At 43.9% G+C, this 19,607-nt stretch overlaps 1 protein-coding gene across 6 annotated transcripts in view; it reads right to left on the reverse strand.

Moving 5' to 3' along the window:
- ehbp1 (EH domain binding protein 1) overlaps window positions 1-19,607 on the reverse strand; it is a 130,149-nt gene that overhangs the window by 985 nt on the left and 109,557 nt on the right. For 5 of the 6 annotated variants that reach the window (XM_037973369.1, XM_017430258.2, XM_017430234.2 and 2 more), the window contains 3 exons: window positions 7,527-7,626; window positions 6,552-6,625; window positions 299-413 (listed from right to left, as the gene is read on the reverse strand). In XM_037973369.1, coding sequence (XP_037829297.1) covers window positions 299-413; window positions 6,552-6,625; window positions 7,527-7,626 — 289 coding nt within the window. Of the gene's footprint in view, window positions 1-298; window positions 414-6,551; window positions 6,626-7,526; window positions 7,627-7,995; window positions 8,408-19,607 lie in introns of those variants that run through there. The other variant, XM_037973371.1, reaches the window with a different exon arrangement.

Consider the following 19,607-nt stretch of genomic DNA (forward strand, 5'->3'; position numbering starts at 1 on the left):
GGGGGGGGGTTGGAGGAGGAGAAAACAGGACGCAGGTAACGCTGCCGGTGCCATGGCGACAGTTGCCGCGGCACCAGAGGAGCGGCCCTGTGCCAGGGGCCGAGCGCTGACCTTTCACCGGCCCGGCGCCCTGTTGGCGGATCTGGAAGCGATGCGGCGCCTCGGAACGCGTTTCGCTACAGTTTCTGGAGGATCGTCAGGGAACAGAGAGCAGTGGACGCCCTGAGAACCCTTCGGCTCCTCAAGTCTGTTGTCATATTTTACATTTCTGTTCCTAACTGTTCTGTGGGTAACTCACTCTTTCTCCTGGGCGTCCAGGTCCCTGACCAGCGCGTCCCGTTTGTTGACCAGTATGACCAGTTCGTCCAGCAGCAGCTGCTCACGTCTCTTCTGGGCTTCGGTTTTCTGCCAGTCTGCAACACAAGAGGAAAAAAACCTTCAGACACACAGAGAGGACCTTGAAATGTTTAAAAACCATGAAGCACTTCGTCATCTGAAGGAACAGGAGGGAACTAAATCACTCAAAAAACTTTCAAAAAATATTTTTGTTTTGAGGAGTTTCAGGAGCTCAAACTTAATGTTTCACTGTGGACAGAGAAGGTTTGATAAAAGTTTATCCTGCTGGACGAAACGAGACGGAGACCCTCATCCGGAGCGGCGTGTGAATGTGATGTGTAAACACACTCCACTGGGTTCTCAGTGTGTGTGTGTGTGTGTACAGTGATAATGCAGTGTCCCGAGCAAACACACTTGAAGCATATTGTCATGTTAATGTGCCGCTTCGTGATGCAGAGATATGAAGGATCCCATTCCCACAGGACGACTCTGCTCCTGTAAAACCTCCCGTCAGCCAATGAAAAAACCAAACGTAAACGATGGAATTCTTTTTGTTCCTGAAGTTAAAAACCTGGATTCACCAAGTCAGTCTGTGGTGAAGATGATTCACAGAAACTTTTAAATTATTTGAACACCTTGAATGTCACCTCAGACGGTTTCCTCACCTCTTCAGCTACATAAACAAACAAACAAGCAGGTGAGCCCCCGACTCCGCAGTTCTCCAGGGTCTTTGCAGGAAGGGGCCCCACAGGGTCCAGGTGGGACCCTGATCCAAATCCCCTCGGCCTCCCCCTGGAGGAGGAGGAGGAGGAGGGTGGGCTGCCCACAGGAGAGCGCTCGCTCCCCCTGGGGCTCAAATATCCGCCTGGCGCCCTCGGCTCCCTCCCTGCCTCAGCTCCCCCCCCCCTAAAACTCCAACACCGAACATTAAAGTAACAACAGCATTTTTGCACAAATTGAACGACAAAATCTACATATTTACTCAAGAAAAAAAAAAACCTAAACTTTTGCTCAAACATTAAATAAGATCCCGGCTGATGACAAAAGCCTCCTGATCTCTGCTGGGAACACGTTCACACGAGGAGCACAAACACTTCAATGTGCAGATTTATTCTGCCGTCTCGCAGCAGCTTAAAGAAGGCAGGAAATCTCCAGCTTCTCCTCAGCTCAGTGTGAGAAAGTGTCCCCCCTCTCACACACACACAAAAATCCCCTCTTTCGTTTCATCCCAGAGAGAATTCAAACACAGCTGAGCCGTGTGCAACTTCTGCGCCGCGTAGGCAACTTCGCCCCTCTATCAATATTTAACCGCCTATTGATTTGAGAATAAAAGCGATGTTGTAAAATGTCAGTCCCAAAATAAGTGTGGCTTTATTAAAAATAAATATTCCCCCTCCTCCTCCTCATTGAGTCAAATTGTGTCAGTCAGGCTGTGTGTGTCAGTGTGTCACGCTGGGCGCAGTGTGTTTGTCCTGAAAGGTCTGCGCTCTCTTCATTGGCTCTGCTCGTCACTTTGAAGTCAACTACGAAGCGAAACAAACACAGTCCCAATATTTGACTCACTACGCTCCACTCTTCCTCCTTTCTTCTTCTTCTTTTTTAAAAAAAAACTATCTGTGAAGCAAATTTACTCTGGTGTGGATTTGTGCAGGAGTCGACAAACACTTCAAACCTGCTAAATATGCCCAAACTTGTTTCTGAACAGAGTCCCCCCCGCCTTACGAGTGGTAATTTAGGATACTGTGAAAGCAAGAAAAAAACGAATGAGTCATGAGGTTTAGATAATTTTAGATAATTGTGTGACAGGAATTTGTGCGTCCGTATCCGTCATAACTCTCCCACAACCTTCCTCCTCGATAAGCCGTCCCACAAGAAACAAAACAAAACAGAGGCATTTAAAAAAAAAAAATCCTCCTCCTCCTTCAGAGCACCTCTCAGCCAAAAAGCTAAAGTCCTGGTTGATTCTCGGAGGGGAGGGAAGTGAAGGAGGGGTGCTGTCAATCACCTGTCGCAGAGCTCCGCCCCCCTCATTAGGAAGGTAAACAATAAAGAGAGTCGATGAGAGACGTGACCAGGCAACACCAGAGCGGGGCAGGCTGGGTAACCGGAGATGGAAGAACAAACAAAACACACCTAAGCTCCGCCCCCTCCATCACAGAGAGAGAGAGAGGGAGGGTTGTATGACTCACATGGTATTCAGATGAACCTCACCGCGCACGGTAACCATGTGAGTCTGCACAAGGTACACAAGAATGCGCTGGTTCAAAATCCACAAGGAGCCCCTCCCTCCTCGAGGCCAAATTTATTCAGGAGTACAAACTGGTCCAAAGCTGCGTCCCCTCAAAGCCAGGAGAGTCCGGCCGACATGCAGCTGCCTGCCGCCTCCTCCGTTTCACACAGAATATGACGCCGCCGCGCTGAAGGGGTCAAACCGAGGCTTCAGGAGCCGACGGACGACATTCTTCACAGACGTTAAAGTTTAAACACGTCCCCCCCCCGTCATTTCTCCTCCTCCTGCGCGCAGCTTTTTATTCTTCTGCAGAAAGGCCTCTGAGAGCTGCTTTTGGCTGCAGTCCAAGAGGAATCAAGAGACAAAAAGTGTCACAGGAGGAAAAGGAAGTCGACAGGCCGGGGAAAAAAGGTTGATAAGTACAAGACAGAGGCTCCTGCGTGTAGAAAACAAATGTTTGGTGAAATGTAAATGTGGTAAAGCTGTAAGAACTTTTAGGTTCAGAAAATAAATTATTATTTAATGATTGAATCTGTCCTAAACTGAAATAAAATGTCCCAAATTACTTTGAGCTGATCAAGCATCAAATCCACAACTTAAAACAGAAACAAAATCCCTCCTGAACAATCTTTATAAAATCTGTGCTGAAACCTACAAGAAACTAAGTTTCTGCTCAAATATCCAAAACGTAAAACAAATAATGTTTGATGTGAATCTTTGAGTTGTTGACATGAAGTAGAAACAGCTTTTTAAAGTTGTGACATAAATAAACTAACTTACCTCACAGATCTTAATATTTAAACATGTAAACCAACATGGTTAAGAATCCCAACATTATGAGTTGTGGCGGCCATCTTGAATCATCGGGTTGACTTTAAAAGACGATCAGTTGTAGACATTCACGAGATAAACAATACAACAAATTACACAACCGCCCACCATGAAACAAAAGCCAAGGATGTTTTCTAACGCACAAGTTAAAAATAAAAACATTACTTAAAAATATACATAAAAACACAATATTTACTCCCTATATTAATTGTGCTTAAGGTTCTGGTACATCTTTAGGAAACTGGGTTCTGCCTTTCCACAACGATCTTGAAACGAAGGCATAAATCTGAACCATCCTTAATTTCAGCACCTGCTCTGCCATCTGTGTCACTAAAAGCGTGAAATATGATGTTAGATTTACAAGAGGAAGCACTAAGATCTTTTAAAACAAAGTTCTACCTGCAGAGGAGGGCGTGCTGAAAGGTTTGAACGGATTTAAACTAATTATTTCATGTTTTTGTGAATGAATAACAGGCTGACGGTGGGCAGGAACGTCCTCTCTCCACGGGACGCTCGTTTCCTGAATGCCCGTAAAGACAACCTGCAACCCTGAAAGTGTCGGCAACATCATCAAAAGTTGCCCATGTGATAGGATTGCTTAGTGCACCTAATCAATCAGGGTCTGAAGCGCACCGCCCCGATGTGTTACAAAGCCCAAATAGATTTACAAATGACGTGTGTGTGTGTGAGTGTGTGTGTGGAGAGGGATAAGCTCCTGCATAGGATTACATATTGATTTTAAACATATAAAAAAAGGCTTATCATATCAAACCGTAGCAGGAAAAACTCAGAGACCCGGTTATGCATAAATCCCTTTTAGACAGCGAGAGGGCGTCCACTTTAAACGCACACACACACACAGGTTCTCAAAGCGAGCCAAGATGCAGTTTTCTGTGTGTGTGTGTAAACATAGGTGTGAATCGGTAAGCAGATAAAGAGGGCACAGTGGATCAATTTAGTGGCAGGGAGATGAGAGGGTGGCATACAGATGGCATTTTCCTGCCTGGCATCACACCAAGACGCTACAAGGAGGTGGTTATCACTGAGCATGCTCACAAACCACATCAGCACCGGGCCCAACGTCTCCGCCCACCCCGATGTGCTTTAACCTACACCTGCAGTTTAATCAAGCTCTAAATGTCAGAGTTTGAAACTGCAGCTACGTCAGATTTCTTTGCTTTTATGCTGAAAACAGATCGATGTTGATCTTCAGCTCTGACAGCAACATCCTGTCTGTTTAATCAATCAGGGTGATCAGATCTGGATCAAACTTTTAGAAAGTAATCACTGGATAAACATTTCCAACAGGTATCCTTTCAGAGTCGACCCAATTCAAGATGGCCGCAGTTTTACAGATGTTGAGCTAACATTTGGTGTGGTAGTAGCTGAGCCTGATCCCCAACACTTGCTTGGAGGGAACGTTGGTTTCATTTTCTTTTTTTGACGCTACATGTCTGTAGTTGCAATTTAAGTTAAAACACTCAAAATGGAGACAAACCAGCAGCTGAAAGTTTCTTACAACTCTGAGTTTCACGTTTTAATATTACACCAGATATGTTAGAGAAGTCATGTTTTGTTTTTATTTGAAGAATTTTAGAATTATGAGCCTGTTTTCCCTCACTTTCAGTATCTACAGATAAAAAGTTGACTCAGATTTCTATCCGATCAGCTGCATTCACAGTGACCTGGACAGTTTATTTTAACCTCATTCAGAGGATGGGACCGATGGAGGGGAGTCTGACTGAGTGCAGGTGTATATTTTTCTTAGCAGGGTGTGTGTGTGTTGGGGCAGGTGTATCACAGATGTGTTTTTCTCCCACCTTCCACCATCTCTGTGTGTCTGTGTCACTGACTGACCAACCAAATCAGCAATTACTCGCCCTCCCGACCATTGCTCAATAGACCTGCCCAAGCACCAAATAAAGGCTGCACACCTGCGCGCACACACACACAGGTGGGGAACGACAGGCGGACACACGAACACACCTGTGAGATGTAAACACACAGATCGGCAGCCTTCCTGCCAGCAGCTCAGGACTATCTGTGGCCGCTGCAGAAAGGAAGAGCCTGTGAATGTTAAGTGCCTCCCTTAGGGAGGAAAATAAGGCTGGCTGATAAGTTAGTCAGCTGCAAATCCAACAAGTCCACATGAAGGCAGAGAGGACGGCAGTGACACGACACACACCACCTCTTCACCTCAACTCACACACTATCTCTGCTCTCACACCTTCACACACACACACGGGCGGACAAATCACACAAATTCAGTACATAAAGAAATGTGACCCCTGAGAGCACACAGTGTTGCAACAACAAAGCACATGAAAAAAAGACAAAGGCTCAAACCTTGATACATAAAACAGTCACATATTTAAAGCAGGCTTCCTGACACAAAAAAAGGAATATAAATAAAAAAAGTTCAATCCTCAGTTCAGGAGTTAAACCTGGACGCAGCTGTAGCTCCTGTTTGGATCCACCACCCCCTCCGTCCTGCCTGGCACACCTCCTTTCTTGCTAATTACAATTGATTTATGATGGAGCAGGTAGCTTATCAGGTGCCCGGTGAAATTACAATGGCCGTCTGAAGGCTGGAAGGAGAACGGGGGTTTGTCTGTGGTCAATGTCGAATGGTAAAATCAATTAGCATTGATTGGCAAAAGGTTCATTTTCCCCACAGAAGATGCAGTCGAAGGGGATTAAACTTCCCTCTGACAACTTTGATAGGACACAATGGCAGCTTTTCTGACTGCAGTGTGGTTAAACAGGCTTTTAATAATAAAACTGATGTTTTTCATCACGCCAACCCTCTCAATGCAGCTGTGGCTGGATTTCAAAATCAGGCCTCGACCAGTCAGGTCCGGCTGGGAAACAGATAGCATTGATCAAGTATCAGAGACCGAAATCCCTCGCATCTTAATCCTCATCAAGAAGCACATGCAGAATTTGAATAGTCCTGCTTCAGGCCTTAAATGAAGGCAGATCAACAACTCCACAGAATGTAAGAGCAGGAACCACGACAAAACAAAGGAAGAAAGACGAATCGCCAGGAAAAACAACATTTTCATCTTGTGCCGCTCGTCTTTTAGGATTTGTTATAAATTCAGCAGCAACATCTGGTTCTCAAACCGAAACACGAGTTATTTCAGCGTCTTACCCTCGATGGCCAGCATGGCTCTCAGCTCTCTGTTCAGCAGCTCGAATCGTCTCTCCAGATCGTGCTCCTTCTCCCTGTGGCAAGTCGGAGGCAAAACACACACACAAAGTTCATCAATATGTTAATGACTAAATCATTAAGTACTTAAAGAAACCTGCAATAAACATCGATTCAGCCACTCGCCTGAACCTTCTCCCGCTTCACATTAATCTACTTGCACATAACTGATACTCATAGTGCGCTCACACAGCCCTGGGTGAACGTGTGTGTGTGAGAGGCAAAACAAGGAGTTAAAGGGAAGGTGGTGAAAATGCCCGGAATTAGAATAAAGGACGTGTCTGTGTGGTCTTTTATATCTTTATAGATATATATAAATGTGGTGTGTGTGTGTGTGTGTGTGCAGCACAAATTGAATTCTTTCCTCTTTCAGCCATATTAAAAAAATGAGCTAATTCGGTCTCTAATAGAATTTGTCCTTCACAGGCGCCTTTTCTCCTCGCCCCCATAAAGAGAGAACAGAAAGGGCTAATAATCAGTCCTTCTGTCAATTGGCCACTTTAAAAGCCTCCCCTTTCCCACGATATAATGTGATTATGAATACTTCAATCTCCTCGCCACTTGCACTCTTTGAAATCCCGCAAATAAAGAAAAAGGCAGCGTGTGTGTGTGTGTGTCTCCACCTGTCGCAGCTGACCGCACACAAAAAGACTAGAGATAGAACAGCGATTGCCACATTTCTATTGATTTCATTTTCCTTCTACATGTAAATCAATGAGCGGACAGGCAGCAGGAGGGGAGGGGGGGTGAGACATACACCCCCGGCCTCACGCGGCTTCATCGAGTTTCATCCAGAGCTTAAAACACCGAAGCTTGAAATGCTGCAGGAATATTTTAGATGCTTTCACAAATATCTGCTGCTTGACTTGGTCAAACGGATGAGGCTTCCACGTTAACAGAAAGTAAATGGGTACGTACAGCAGAGAGAGCTGGTTCTGTCTCCTGATGAGGGCGTTCTTCTTGTTGACCAGCATGAACCACTCCTGCATCATGGCCTCCTCCTCCTCCTTGTTGTTTCCTGAGAAATAAAAACAAACACCTCAACAACACGGCTCATTGCTGAGAAATCTGCCCATATGGAAAAAAGTCGCGGGCCGAGTCTTTTTTTTCGTCACTGCAGAGTCAGCACGTCCGTCTGAGTTTTCTGTGTGTAAATAAAGCCCCTCGCCTACGCTCCTCGTGTAAACATTCACACACACTTCACACCATGTCTTCACAACGTCAATACGGCTTCAACAGGGGCGGGATTAACTCAGCGATTACCGTCAAGCGCCTCTACAGAGTGAAGCCTCTCACTGTAGGGCAAAACATATCCCACCAATCACTCAGCAGGCCTTTAAAAATTAAATAAATAAATAAACACACCTCTCCACCACTTGGCGTACTACCTGCACAGCGTACGGTGAGCTAGCAGAATCAGATGCACGGCTAATGCAAGCTTCGCCCACACCCGGGGCTAAACCTCCATGCGCTAACTTGCTTCCAGGCTACGACGGGATGCGAACAGCTGATGCAGACGAAGCACGTCGAATGGGAAGCCTCAAATGTTAGGGGGAGAAAAAAAAACAAAAAAAAAACATGATCCGAAAGATGTAACAGGATTATAAGAAAAGTAAATCCAGGTTATTTAAGTTTCCAGATGTGACAGGTTTTCTTACACTAAAATGGTTCGTATGTTTGTCGGCTTTTAACCCTCGTGTTGCAGGATTGTAAATTTATTTAGTCTGAATTGAAAACATCTGTGTTTGTGAGCTCTGTGCCACCTGGAGCCAGGCACCGATCTGACACTTTGGAGATGGCTGGAAAAACACAAAAGGCAGAACACAATTAACTACAAGAATCTACACTCACAGTTTGACAAACAAAAATAATTTACCCTGTAGAAAATGAACTTGGATGTTAACCTTTACATGTTTAAGTCAAAGTGATGCTACTTTTTGTGATATTTTCAAAAGATTCCAACTAATTCTGACCCGTTCAGATTAAAACAAACCTCGAATCTGATGAGAACAGATTTAAAACCAGGAAGTAATTTTCTGTCAAACTGCCCCTCCAACACGCTGGGGTATTGGGCCACTGCGTTGCCGATGACAAAAGGCGGACGCGTGGATTTGTGCGCGGACACCGGCGAGTGCGAGGACATTTGTGATACTCTGAGCCGGCAGATGTATGTAATTTCATTTAGGAGGGAGCGAGCGGGCGGGGAGGAGGGGGACGAGAGGAAAGAAAAACGAGAGAATGAAAGGAAGCTTCAGGATTTAAGCTGAATCGGAGGCTCGTGGATTACTGTAGTCAACTTTGAAATGGACGACACTCGGAGGGGGGATAAAGCCTGCGCTGACAGGTCATTGTGCTGCCTCCAAGTCAAATAAAACAAGCAAATAATAATGACAAATATTAAGCTCCTGTGACATTGTGGCGAGGCGGGTTGGAAGACGAGGGGGGATTATAAAGCTATATCCCCCACCGTTAGCCAGACAGCCGCCACATTTCATGAAAGGAGGAAGGGGAGGGCGAAGGAGGAGAGGAGGAAACGGCAGGAAGGTCAGAGGAAAGGTGGGGAAAAGAAAGGTTAAAAGGAAGGAGAAAGAGTGAATGGATGAGAATGAAGAGATGGAGCTGCTCGGCGTCCATCGGGACTGAACTCTGACCTGCAGATACCACCTGACTCTTAAAGAGACAGAGGTGTTTGACGAAGAGGAGTTCTACTCCGCCGCCAAAACTCTTCGTATCTGAAAGCTTCAACAGCATCGATACGAACCTGAAAATCAGGCATTCAAAAAATATATCAAATGCCATTTTCTTAATTGTTACAATGTTAAGACAAATAATTCCCAAAGCTCGACATTTTTAATAGCTTTTAGTTCAAAATCCCAAATATTTTCATATAAAAGGAGAAAGATCACTAATTTAGGAAGCAGAAAGGGCTTCTCATTTAACTGCAGCTAAACATCCCATCATCATATAAACTAGTTAAAATCAACGACTGCTTTAGTTTAGTGGTAAACCTCAGGAATTAAAGGAATGCTGTTGGACTCCAACTGAAATTATTTTTTTATTAACACGTTTTTTTCTGGCTGAAACTGTAATGAGATCTTCCGTATGTTACGGCAACAACAACAGGGGGAGAAAAAAAGAAAAGAAAACCTGCTGATTGTTGTTTTGCATAAAGACAAATGGTGTAAGTATCCCTGGCAGGCAGCACTGACACCGTGTCTGCGAATCCAGCCTTGGCTCGGAGATGCTGTGGATGCATGCTGGCTCTCAGGGGGCCATCTTGGATCAGAGCATCTGCCAGTTTGGCAGGTTGCATTCTGGGTCTTGCTGCCCGCCTTATACGCCACTTCTCAGTGCTCGACGCGGAGCGGGAGCAGGCCAAACTCTGCTGAGGCCGAAGTATTTAAATTGGCACCGATACAATGTTTGATCAGAACATCAAAGGCTGAGAGAAACACGCCTGATGGAGATACACGGGGTTTCCTCACCTTTATCGCCTTTAATATCACGTTCAGTGTCTGCTATCAACGCGTTGGGGAGAAACACAGACGATACAATCAACCGAGACGCACACAGAGCTGAGATACAACTGATAGACATATTCCAACAACCTCTCTATCTGATTGCATGTCTCCCTCCTCTCTTGTTTCACTTGGTCTCACAAACACAACCGGGATAAAATGACACGGACTGCAACGTGTCGCGGGAGATGCTCAGGGCACAAAGAGGAGGCTGGTCAGCACAGATCGCCGTGCATCCATATGAGAGATGGTAAGAAAAACAAAAATGAAGCAAAGACATGGCGAAAACACAGAGGGAGCCTCTGTCGCCAAATAAGATTAAGATAGCCATCTTGGCCACTGCTCCATTCAGAGTTGATGGGAATAATGAAACTCACCCCAAGGTGGTGAAACTGCAGCTGATGCTGCCGGTCTGCACTGCTTTTCTGCTCCTATGAGGGGTCTCTCATCAGAGAATCGCCCATATGCAGTTTAATTATGCATCATCAAGCTTTAAAGGTGTACACACTTTATTATCTACAGGTGACCACAGGTACATCCTCTGCAGGGCTCCAGTTACTGATGATTTAGCCTAGAAATTCCAGGATTTATTTGTTTAATTGAGGGTTTTATCCATGAAACATCAGAAACAGACAAAATAAACTGATTGTGATGATTCATATTCAAACATATGACCTTGACATCCTTAGATTTTAATGCAAGTTGCATTTCATTTTGCTGGAAACCTGTGCCTAAAAATGACTGAACTGGTTGGCCAACAAAAAGAAATCCACAAATTCAGTTGTTTCCTTTGTTGCGAATGTGACGTTACAGAGCTCGACGCTTTGGGCTTTCAGGAAAAAACATTTGTTTAGTGATGACGAGTTACAGAAACGCTGCGTCAGTTTTACGCCTCGAAGGAGGGGAGCTTGGATAACAGGAGCAAATGAAAGGAACAGAAAGAGGAACGCATTAAAAGCTGTGATCACAGCACGTTCATCTCATTTCTTATCCCACCATTTTGTCATTTAATCCAATAGCTGCTAATCCAATTTGTCTATCGGACATGTATAAAGGCAGGGAGGAGGAGAACGGCGAGGGGGAGGGAAAGGGAGGAGATAAAGCTGAACTTGTCTCGTGTGTTTCGAGTCACTTTCTTAGTTGTAGTTTATTTAAGGCCCGAGCCGCGCTTGTGTCTCTCCCATCGTTCTCTCCATCCGAGTGTCGGATACCAGCGGGAGATTAGGGGAAGATGAAAGCCAAAGGCACATAAAAGGAAACGAGAAAAGAAGGAATAAAAAGAAACAGGATGAACATTGTTTCCTGTGATTAGGTAAGAGCTCGTTAAAAGGCTGTCACTGCGGCGATGTGAATATGCATGATGGGCCGGCCTAATCAGAGGGGTCTGTGGTGAGGAGGGGGGATTATGCGTAAGCAGCCTGCTGAAGTCTTGATTTAATTAACGTGAGCAGAGGAGCGTCTTGTTTGGAAGGAGGAGGACAGAAGGTTGGTGAGCTCCCAGGTTTAACTTTGGTTGTACAACATGCTAAATCAGATTCATCCCTTTCTTGTCATCTTTCTTCAGGTCGGAGTTAAAACCAGAATCAGGCAAAGCAACACAAGAGCAGCTACACCGCTGAACTCTGGCAACATTACACTTGTGATGTAAGAATCAAACCCTCCATTCTTGTCTTTAAATGCACATGTGATTTCCTCTGCTCTCGCCTATTCTTCACTGCTCTCTACTGAAGTGCTGCTGAGGGCTTTTTTTCTCTCCTCCATGGAGTCTTGGACGAGGCCTTTTTAGCCGCCCTCAATGGCACAATGGTCCTAGAGTATAGAGCAGATTCCTGCTTTATTGAACCTGTGTATAATGTCCGCTGAATGGAACACATTAACCGATTCATGCTCTCACCTCTTTTCCTTTTTCCTGCACCCCCCTCCCCAGACGTAAAAAAAAAAAAGAGAAAAGTAAAATTGAGGAAAAAAATAAAGAATGAGAGAGAGAGAAAGATAAGAAAAAGCCTCTCACAGTTTGGCACAATGACTGCCTTTTCCACTGGTGTCATTTGTCAACCACTGCTTGCTTTACAACTCACAAAAGAGACAGAGGTATGAGACGGAGAACGAAAGAGCCGAGGGCTTCGGAGGAAGCAGAATGATGCAACTGCTTTTAAGAAGAATTATTGTTAAAACTGGCTCCATAATTATGTTTTCAGGTAAGGTTTTAAGGTTCAAATTTCTCTAAATGTTTTTGTAGTTCTTATCAACAAAAATGGATCAGATAAACAGACTAAGGCTGATGTAAATGCAAGTTTGTCGAAGAATCCCTGAGAGACAAATAAAGGTCTGCGTTTAAGTATCTCACATCAGAAGTCGACCAATTAAAGATTTATAATACAAAATGCACACATTCTTACATACCTGTGTTTTAGATTATTGAAGGATCAAAACAAATAAAAAATATAGCATTTCCTCTCCATCCATCTTATCTGAAATCAATAACTACCAGCGTTTAAGTTTGCACAGAAACCTCTGTTACAGTTTTATATCATGCAACCATTTCAGGAGGTGCTGAACTCAGAATGGTAGGAATCGGGACTGTCATTCCCCCCCACATATCTTTTATTAGGTCTCTGTTTGGACTTCTGACAGTGGGGTTTGTTCAGCTAATAGATTTCCTGCTCGGATCCTTCTCTCATGTGTGGACTGTCTAACTCAGAAACACACAGGCGTCCCTTAGCAAACACATTTGACCGGAAAGCTAACAGCGGATCAACCTCCAGACACCTCTCACTCCTCCACCTCAGAGGTTAAGGAGGGGAGGCAGCTCAGTCAAACAATTAAGGACTCTGGAGATGAAACACTCGTGTTAGGAGGCTTCATTCTGGACTCGCTCAAACAGAGGCACATATTTCCTCCGCTTAAATAGAGATGAAAACTGTATTTGCACAAGAGAAGTCATTTATACACTTCTCTCTCCCTCTCTGAAGTAATCTCCTTTTTCCAATTTTAGAGCACTTTAATTTAAATATTTTAATCAAACGTGTTTATGTGCAGTGCAGAAACTACAAGTGAACAATTTTTTTTTTTATTTGTCTCACAGAATGAACCAAACTGTGGCAATCACATACGCTCCTTCTCCTCACCTCAACCTCCTCTTCTTTTCTCACCCCCACTCCATCAAATTGTGTTTTTGCTACAAATCAATACACATTATCAGAGAGTGGCAGACTATGGGCTAGTGGAGGCAGCCCAGACCGCCCTGTTTCTATCACAGGCTGGGTGAGAAGGCCACAAAAACACACACGAATGGGGGGAAAAAAAAAAAAAAAGACGCTGCAAACACAAGAATAAGAGTGGACTAGAAAAGGGGGAAAAACAGTAAAGAAGCGTTACGGTATTTAACAAGTTGTACTCAGCGTCAATTAGAAATGAAATAAGAGTCAGCAGCTTAAAACGCTCCCTCCCACATTAGGCCTCAGCAGCGCTGCTCCATGCTTGTCAGCTCGCTTTAGCTTTAACGTCAGAAATCCCTGCTCTCTCCAACGCTCTACACAAACCATTTAACTGAGCTCTAAATAAGATGATTTTCAACCTGTCCCCACTTAGCTCGGGGCTGGAAGGAGAAAATCAAGGGGCTTGTCATGCACCGTTTCTCAATTACTTTCCTCATTACTGTCACCCGTGTTCATTACTACCATTATCATCTGTCTTTCTGTTGTACGGCCTCTTTAGGCTGCCGCCGCGGCTGTCGTGTTGGATGAAGAAAGGCAGGGAAGCGGCCGAATCGAGGGCTTTTTGCAAGGCCAGAGCACTTCAGGTAATTAATATAGCAGGAGGGGGCAGACGAGGAGACGGGAGTATACGCGTGTACGGTTGTGTGTGTTTTTGCCGAAACGCCCGATTGGGGAGCTCACCTGCCGATACCCTCTAAAAGGTATTTCATTAGCAAGTCTTTTACCATACAAGCAGAGCAACAAAGCCTCAGTTACGCCTGTCTCCACTCCAACTCGACAGGGCCCTCCAGGACGTCTGTGGCTGTGTTCGGGAAGAGTAAAGACGAGTGGAGGAGCAGAGAGGAGAGGCTATCCCCGTTCATAATCTCATGACAAAAGGCAAAAAGGCATCATCCTATTACCAGCGTGATCTGCACCAGCTCGTGCTAGCTCCTTTCCACAGGGGGCTCTCTTTATTATTAAGGTGAGTGGGTGAAAGAGAGCGAGGAAAGGCGCCCTATTAGCTCCGGGATAAGAGTAGGTATGAGAGGGGAGAGGGGAGAGACCCCATGCTAAGGTCCTGTTTGGAGTCCCTTTTTTCTAGTTTTCAGAATGAGAGCCTTTACTTGGACCTTTTGGCTTCCAATTGTGCTGCAGCACAAAGTGGGAGAGATTCTTCAATCAACCACTTCAATACCAAAGGAGATACATGGAAAAATACTCTTTTTTTTGGATCTGGTTCAATGTTACTTTTTAGCTGCACAACCACAGCTGACACATCAAGGCTGATCCTGAATGAATGATGTGTTCTAAAACCTAGAAACCAGACACATTTAAGTTTTGAAGCAGGGCTCTGTGGAAAAGGTGTAGTTAATATCTTACCTGTGGCAGATAGCTCTTTGAACGACCTCAGTTTGGAGAAATAGTTTCATTCTGATAGGACTGATGAGCTAACGGCTACTCTGAGTAGGCCCAGGACTAAAGTGGATTTCTGCTAAAACAACTCCAATCTCAGAAGTTTTAAAGCTGTTTTATAAACTTTTTGCAGCTGTCAGTTTCATTTTACACAGTTATCCTGGCAGAAATATGACTTTTCTGCTGGAAGCATCCAAGGATGAGCCAAAGTGCTACAGCTAGCTGTTGCTGCCATTATTTGTGCTTGCAAAGAACCTCTTATTTCTTTGTAAATAACTATGTAATAAAAAACTGACAGCAATGTAAAAGTCTGTTTTTTTTTTGTTTGCATTAACCACTGAAACATCTGAGACTGCAGAAGATGTCAGCAGGAATCCTCTTTGGTCTTGGCTAAGTCGTCACCCTGATCAGAAATAAACTCCATTTCTACAAACTGAGGTCAGTCAAAGTGCCGTCTACAACAGGTAAGATATTCATTGTTTATAACCTTTCAAACAGACCCCAACTTTACAAATCTAAAACTATCCTTTTAAAGGTCTAAAGGAATGTCAATATGGAGAAAATATTTAATATTTATTATATTTTTGTGAACCAACTTTACTCCAATCCTGTACAAGTTGATTCAAGTATATAAAGTCTTATAAAGTGCTGTTTGTGTACTTTTAGTGCTCCAGTGTAAAAGTACATCAGTATAAAGTGAGTTCAGTGGGTTTTGTCTTGAGCTCAGTCGGGGGTTTTGCCCACTGCCTCAGGTTACGCAAGAGCATTGTGGGAAATTCAAGCAGGAGGAGCTACGGTTGTCAATGGTGATAAACATCTTTAATTCTTTAATATTAGTGGATTCTAATGTTAGACATGTTTAAGCTTTTACTTGACAAATGTGAAGGTTTTTAGATGTTGGTAAAAGAGTGAAGATGACGCTGCAGTGGAATTAGTAAAAACCGAGTTCTGTTTAAATAATTATTCCGGTTCACCCATGTTCCAAAGCATCCAGACTCCTCAGGTCGTCTGGAAACAGGTCGACTCTGACTGCCCAGGAACGAAACATCCTTCCCTGCAAAGCTGAAATTTTGCAGACAAAAAGAAGTTTGACAGACTTTTGAAGGTCTATCAAACGTACAGATACTCAAGTGGTGCACCCCCACCCCCTCAAATTCACATTTTCATCATCAATGTCCTCCTTTCTCCTCGGTGTAGCCCAGTAAAAAGGCGGCGATGACCTGGATGTGTAGCTTATTAACCTCTCCATCAGTTCTTATCAGCCACTGAATAGTGTAATCATCTGCTTCTCCTCCTAAATCTTATAGAGCAAAAAATTTCTCCTCTCGTCAGGACTATAATTCAGTTCAAACACAAACCCTTTAAGGTGAACACACACACTCACACACTCAGACAGAAAAGGGGATCAGAGCAAACATTTTGTCAGCCCAGCTCCTGGTGGGTTTCTGAGACTGGCACAGACCAGATGTTACTGAAATGATCAACAACTGGAGGAAACAACAGATGGGGCGTACAAGCGTGTGTGTGTGTTTGCCTACCTGTGTGTGTGTGTGTAGAATAAATTAATGCCTGATTTCTCCCCTTGCTTTGATGGCATTAAGAGCCCTCTTCTTCTCAATGTGCCGCGTTAAATGCTTTTCTCTTTTTTTCCATCCCTCTCTTCCCTTTTTTTTTTTTTTTGACAAGCGGGGCCACCCAGCAGAAAGCAACTGATGCAAAACGCTGGAGTAATCTCCCAATCCATCCGCCGCCGCCGCCCCTCCCGCTATCTTTAGTCTTCGACACAGAAGCCATTATCTGTGGGATTTAGTTGAACCAAACCTTCATGTATTTGTTAGGCCCTGGGTTTGTTTTCTCTTCAGACTGCTCTGCTTGAGTGTGGCTGAGCTGATCACTGGGGGGGTTGGGTTACGTCATCACAGCAGCTTTCTGGAAACTCATACAGATGGGGTTCATCTGATGTTTGTTTTTACTGCTGCGGAAACACTAAACTGAGACACATCAACACGGAGACTGAAGCTCCAGCTCAATACGTTTACATATCCTGATCCGACTATCTCAATCAATTCCTACAATTTTTGAAATATCTATTTAAATCCAATAACAGTAAACTGAGAAAATCTGAATCATTACCTTATCACTTATCAAAATATATTCAATATTCATAAATTGCAGCCTGAAAACAAGCAGCTATCATGACAGGGATGACAATAAACAGAAATCTTTCTTCATCTCTCAGATACGACTCCTCATCTTTGTCAAACACAGCCACAAACCAGAATCGCAGCTGAAACTTTCAGACAAAATAAGGCCTGGGTGGCTAACGTGGAGTTATTTCAGCTCCTGAGAGGGTGTTTACACACACAGAGGTGTGAACTATTTGGGGAGCTTAGAGGAGTGGAGAAACATGAGATGATTTAGTGCCAGTGTAAATCCTAGTACCTGTTGACGGTGTTAATTGGGACAGCTTGACAAACACAAACAGTATAAATCTGCAGGGATCCAGATCTGAGCCAAAGAACCACCAACTGCGGGATTTACACTAAGAGGAAGAAGGGGGGAGAGAAGAAGACTAAAACAAAGTTCTTCCAGCTGATGTCCCATCAGGTCAGATTTGAGATTTTATTTAACATTTATAAAAAGATGCATGCAAATGATCCAAATGTAGTATTTGTTCTACATCTCGTGTGTGTTTGAAGGCATAGATGACATGCCAACGATTCAGTGTCTTGAGTATGAAAGCAGTCGCATCTAAAATAATGAATCCACAAGTGTTTGTTTGGACCGACAGTGAGGTATGGTTGTTGCTACATGTTGAAAAGAGTGAGCGGCACAAACAGCTCTGCTATCGGCCACTGTTACTGATGTTGATCTACTCACGCAAGTGTAGAACATTTGTTGATAGAAATTTCAAAATGATGCTGTCCAGGTTTAAAAGGTTACAATGTCAGAGAATCCGATTGCTGTTGTCTTGAACAAGAACAAAAAACGCAACCGAAATGTTCCGGTTTTGTTTAAAAACAGCGTCGTGTAAACAGGGCCCAAAACAGATTTTAATCGTTCCCAGCCTTTCAACAGAGCCCTACTTCAAAAAAATCCAAACTATCCCTTTAACACGAGTTAATCACTGTCATTTAGCTTTAATTATGGTCCAACACACAGTTAAAACTTTTTATGTGATAATTGTGTTTATTAGCAAAAGGGAGAGGAATTTCTGAATTAAAAAAAATAAGTGATAACCCCCAGTGGAGGCTACACCTCCACCCCCCACCACCACACACACCCTTTAATTTGCTGACAGACAGACAGGATTTTTAACATAGAAGGCTCCGCCTGCCCTATTAGCAATAAGAGGGAGGAGGTTGTGTGTGTGTGTGTGTGTGTGTGTGAGTGCTCAACGGCCACCCCTGGGGTAGATGTTAGAACAAATTTGAGAGGTGTCATATTACACGCTTTGTGACAAGAGGCCGAGGGGAGGTGAATGATAAATTGACTTAATGAATTAATCTGCGGACCAGTAATGGCTCCGCTAACAACATTAGTCATCCTTCTCACATCTTTGAGCTTCTTCCTCCCAAATACAATCATTCCTTCGTTTGTTTCTCTTCATGCTCTCACGTGTTTTTCAAATTAAAAAAACAAAACAAAAAAAACTAAAAGATTTTCAGCATTCACTTTTTGTTTCTATTCCCGTTTCTTGTCGTCCCTAATGTGTTTGTAAATGTGACAAATAAATCCCCTTTGAATCGGGAATGGCTTTACGTGAGAGCTGACACCGACACCAGGCAGTGAATGCCTCTGGCCCCTGGTCTGAGCTTTGATTCAATATACAGATGCAAAATTGTTCTGTTAAATAGATATTTAAATGGAAATGCATTGGGAAAGACAGCTGTTGGTATTTGTAGCCTGGAGTGCTCATTACAATGGGAAATGGGACAGAGTGTGTGTGTGTGATGATGACAACGGCAGCAAGGCGAGCAGCTGTGTTAGCATGTGAATGGTGTAATTACTGGCCAAACCTCTGTCATTAACCTGTATTGTTAAGTCCCACCACATCTGTTACCATAAGAAAGCCTCCGTTAATTGACTGCAGGGTTGAAATTCAATTATGTGCTTAGACCGGAGTTCGTAAATTAAATAATGATCAACTACATAAAACAACCAAAACAAACCTAATATTCCCAGAGAATCTGAGCTACAGAGGCGCCGTCGACTTACAAAGATATGGAAGTGAAACAAAGTTCAGATCATAGCTTAAATATAATGAAAGATGGGGATCGATCAAACGAGTAAATACAAATATGTTCATATTAAATCTGTTAGCTACAAACAGGAAAACTGTCTGCTTGTGTTGATCATCCATGCATGTGTGTACTTTCTGCAGCTGCGTCTCGGTGACGGTGTGTTTGGCAGCCTGTAGCGTGCTTTGGGCCGGCTGCTGCATGGGGTCCTGAGCAGAGCGCTGGCTGATGAAAGCGTTGGCGGGATGCTCCAATAAAGAGCAGATTATCATAAGCGGCCATTGTCCACTTCTCTCCAGCAGCCCACCCCCCCTCTCTCCTCTCATTTACTCACCCCCTCGGCTGAAAATGTTAATCGGTACTATCGCTGAGGGAAGATGGGGTGCCTGGCCCTGTAAATGCAACTCTGAATGCTTTTCAGCGAGATTAAAAAAGTGTGAAAGAGCAACAAAGAAAGGAGCGAAGAATCAAAGGAAGAAAGAAACAGACAACCATAACACAAAAATAAAGATAGTATTACAGGAAAATGGGAAAGATCCTACTTTAGAAACACGTTTAACTTACAGGTCTAAGCTGTGGCAAGTGGCTACCCCCCCTCCCTAAAAACTCCCTCCCTCCCTCCCTCCC

The sequence above is a fragment of the Kryptolebias marmoratus genome, linkage group LG22 (genome assembly GCF_001649575.2).
Source record: "Kryptolebias marmoratus isolate JLee-2015 linkage group LG22, ASM164957v2, whole genome shotgun sequence".
Taxonomy (NCBI): domain Eukaryota; kingdom Metazoa; phylum Chordata; class Actinopteri; order Cyprinodontiformes; family Rivulidae; genus Kryptolebias; species Kryptolebias marmoratus.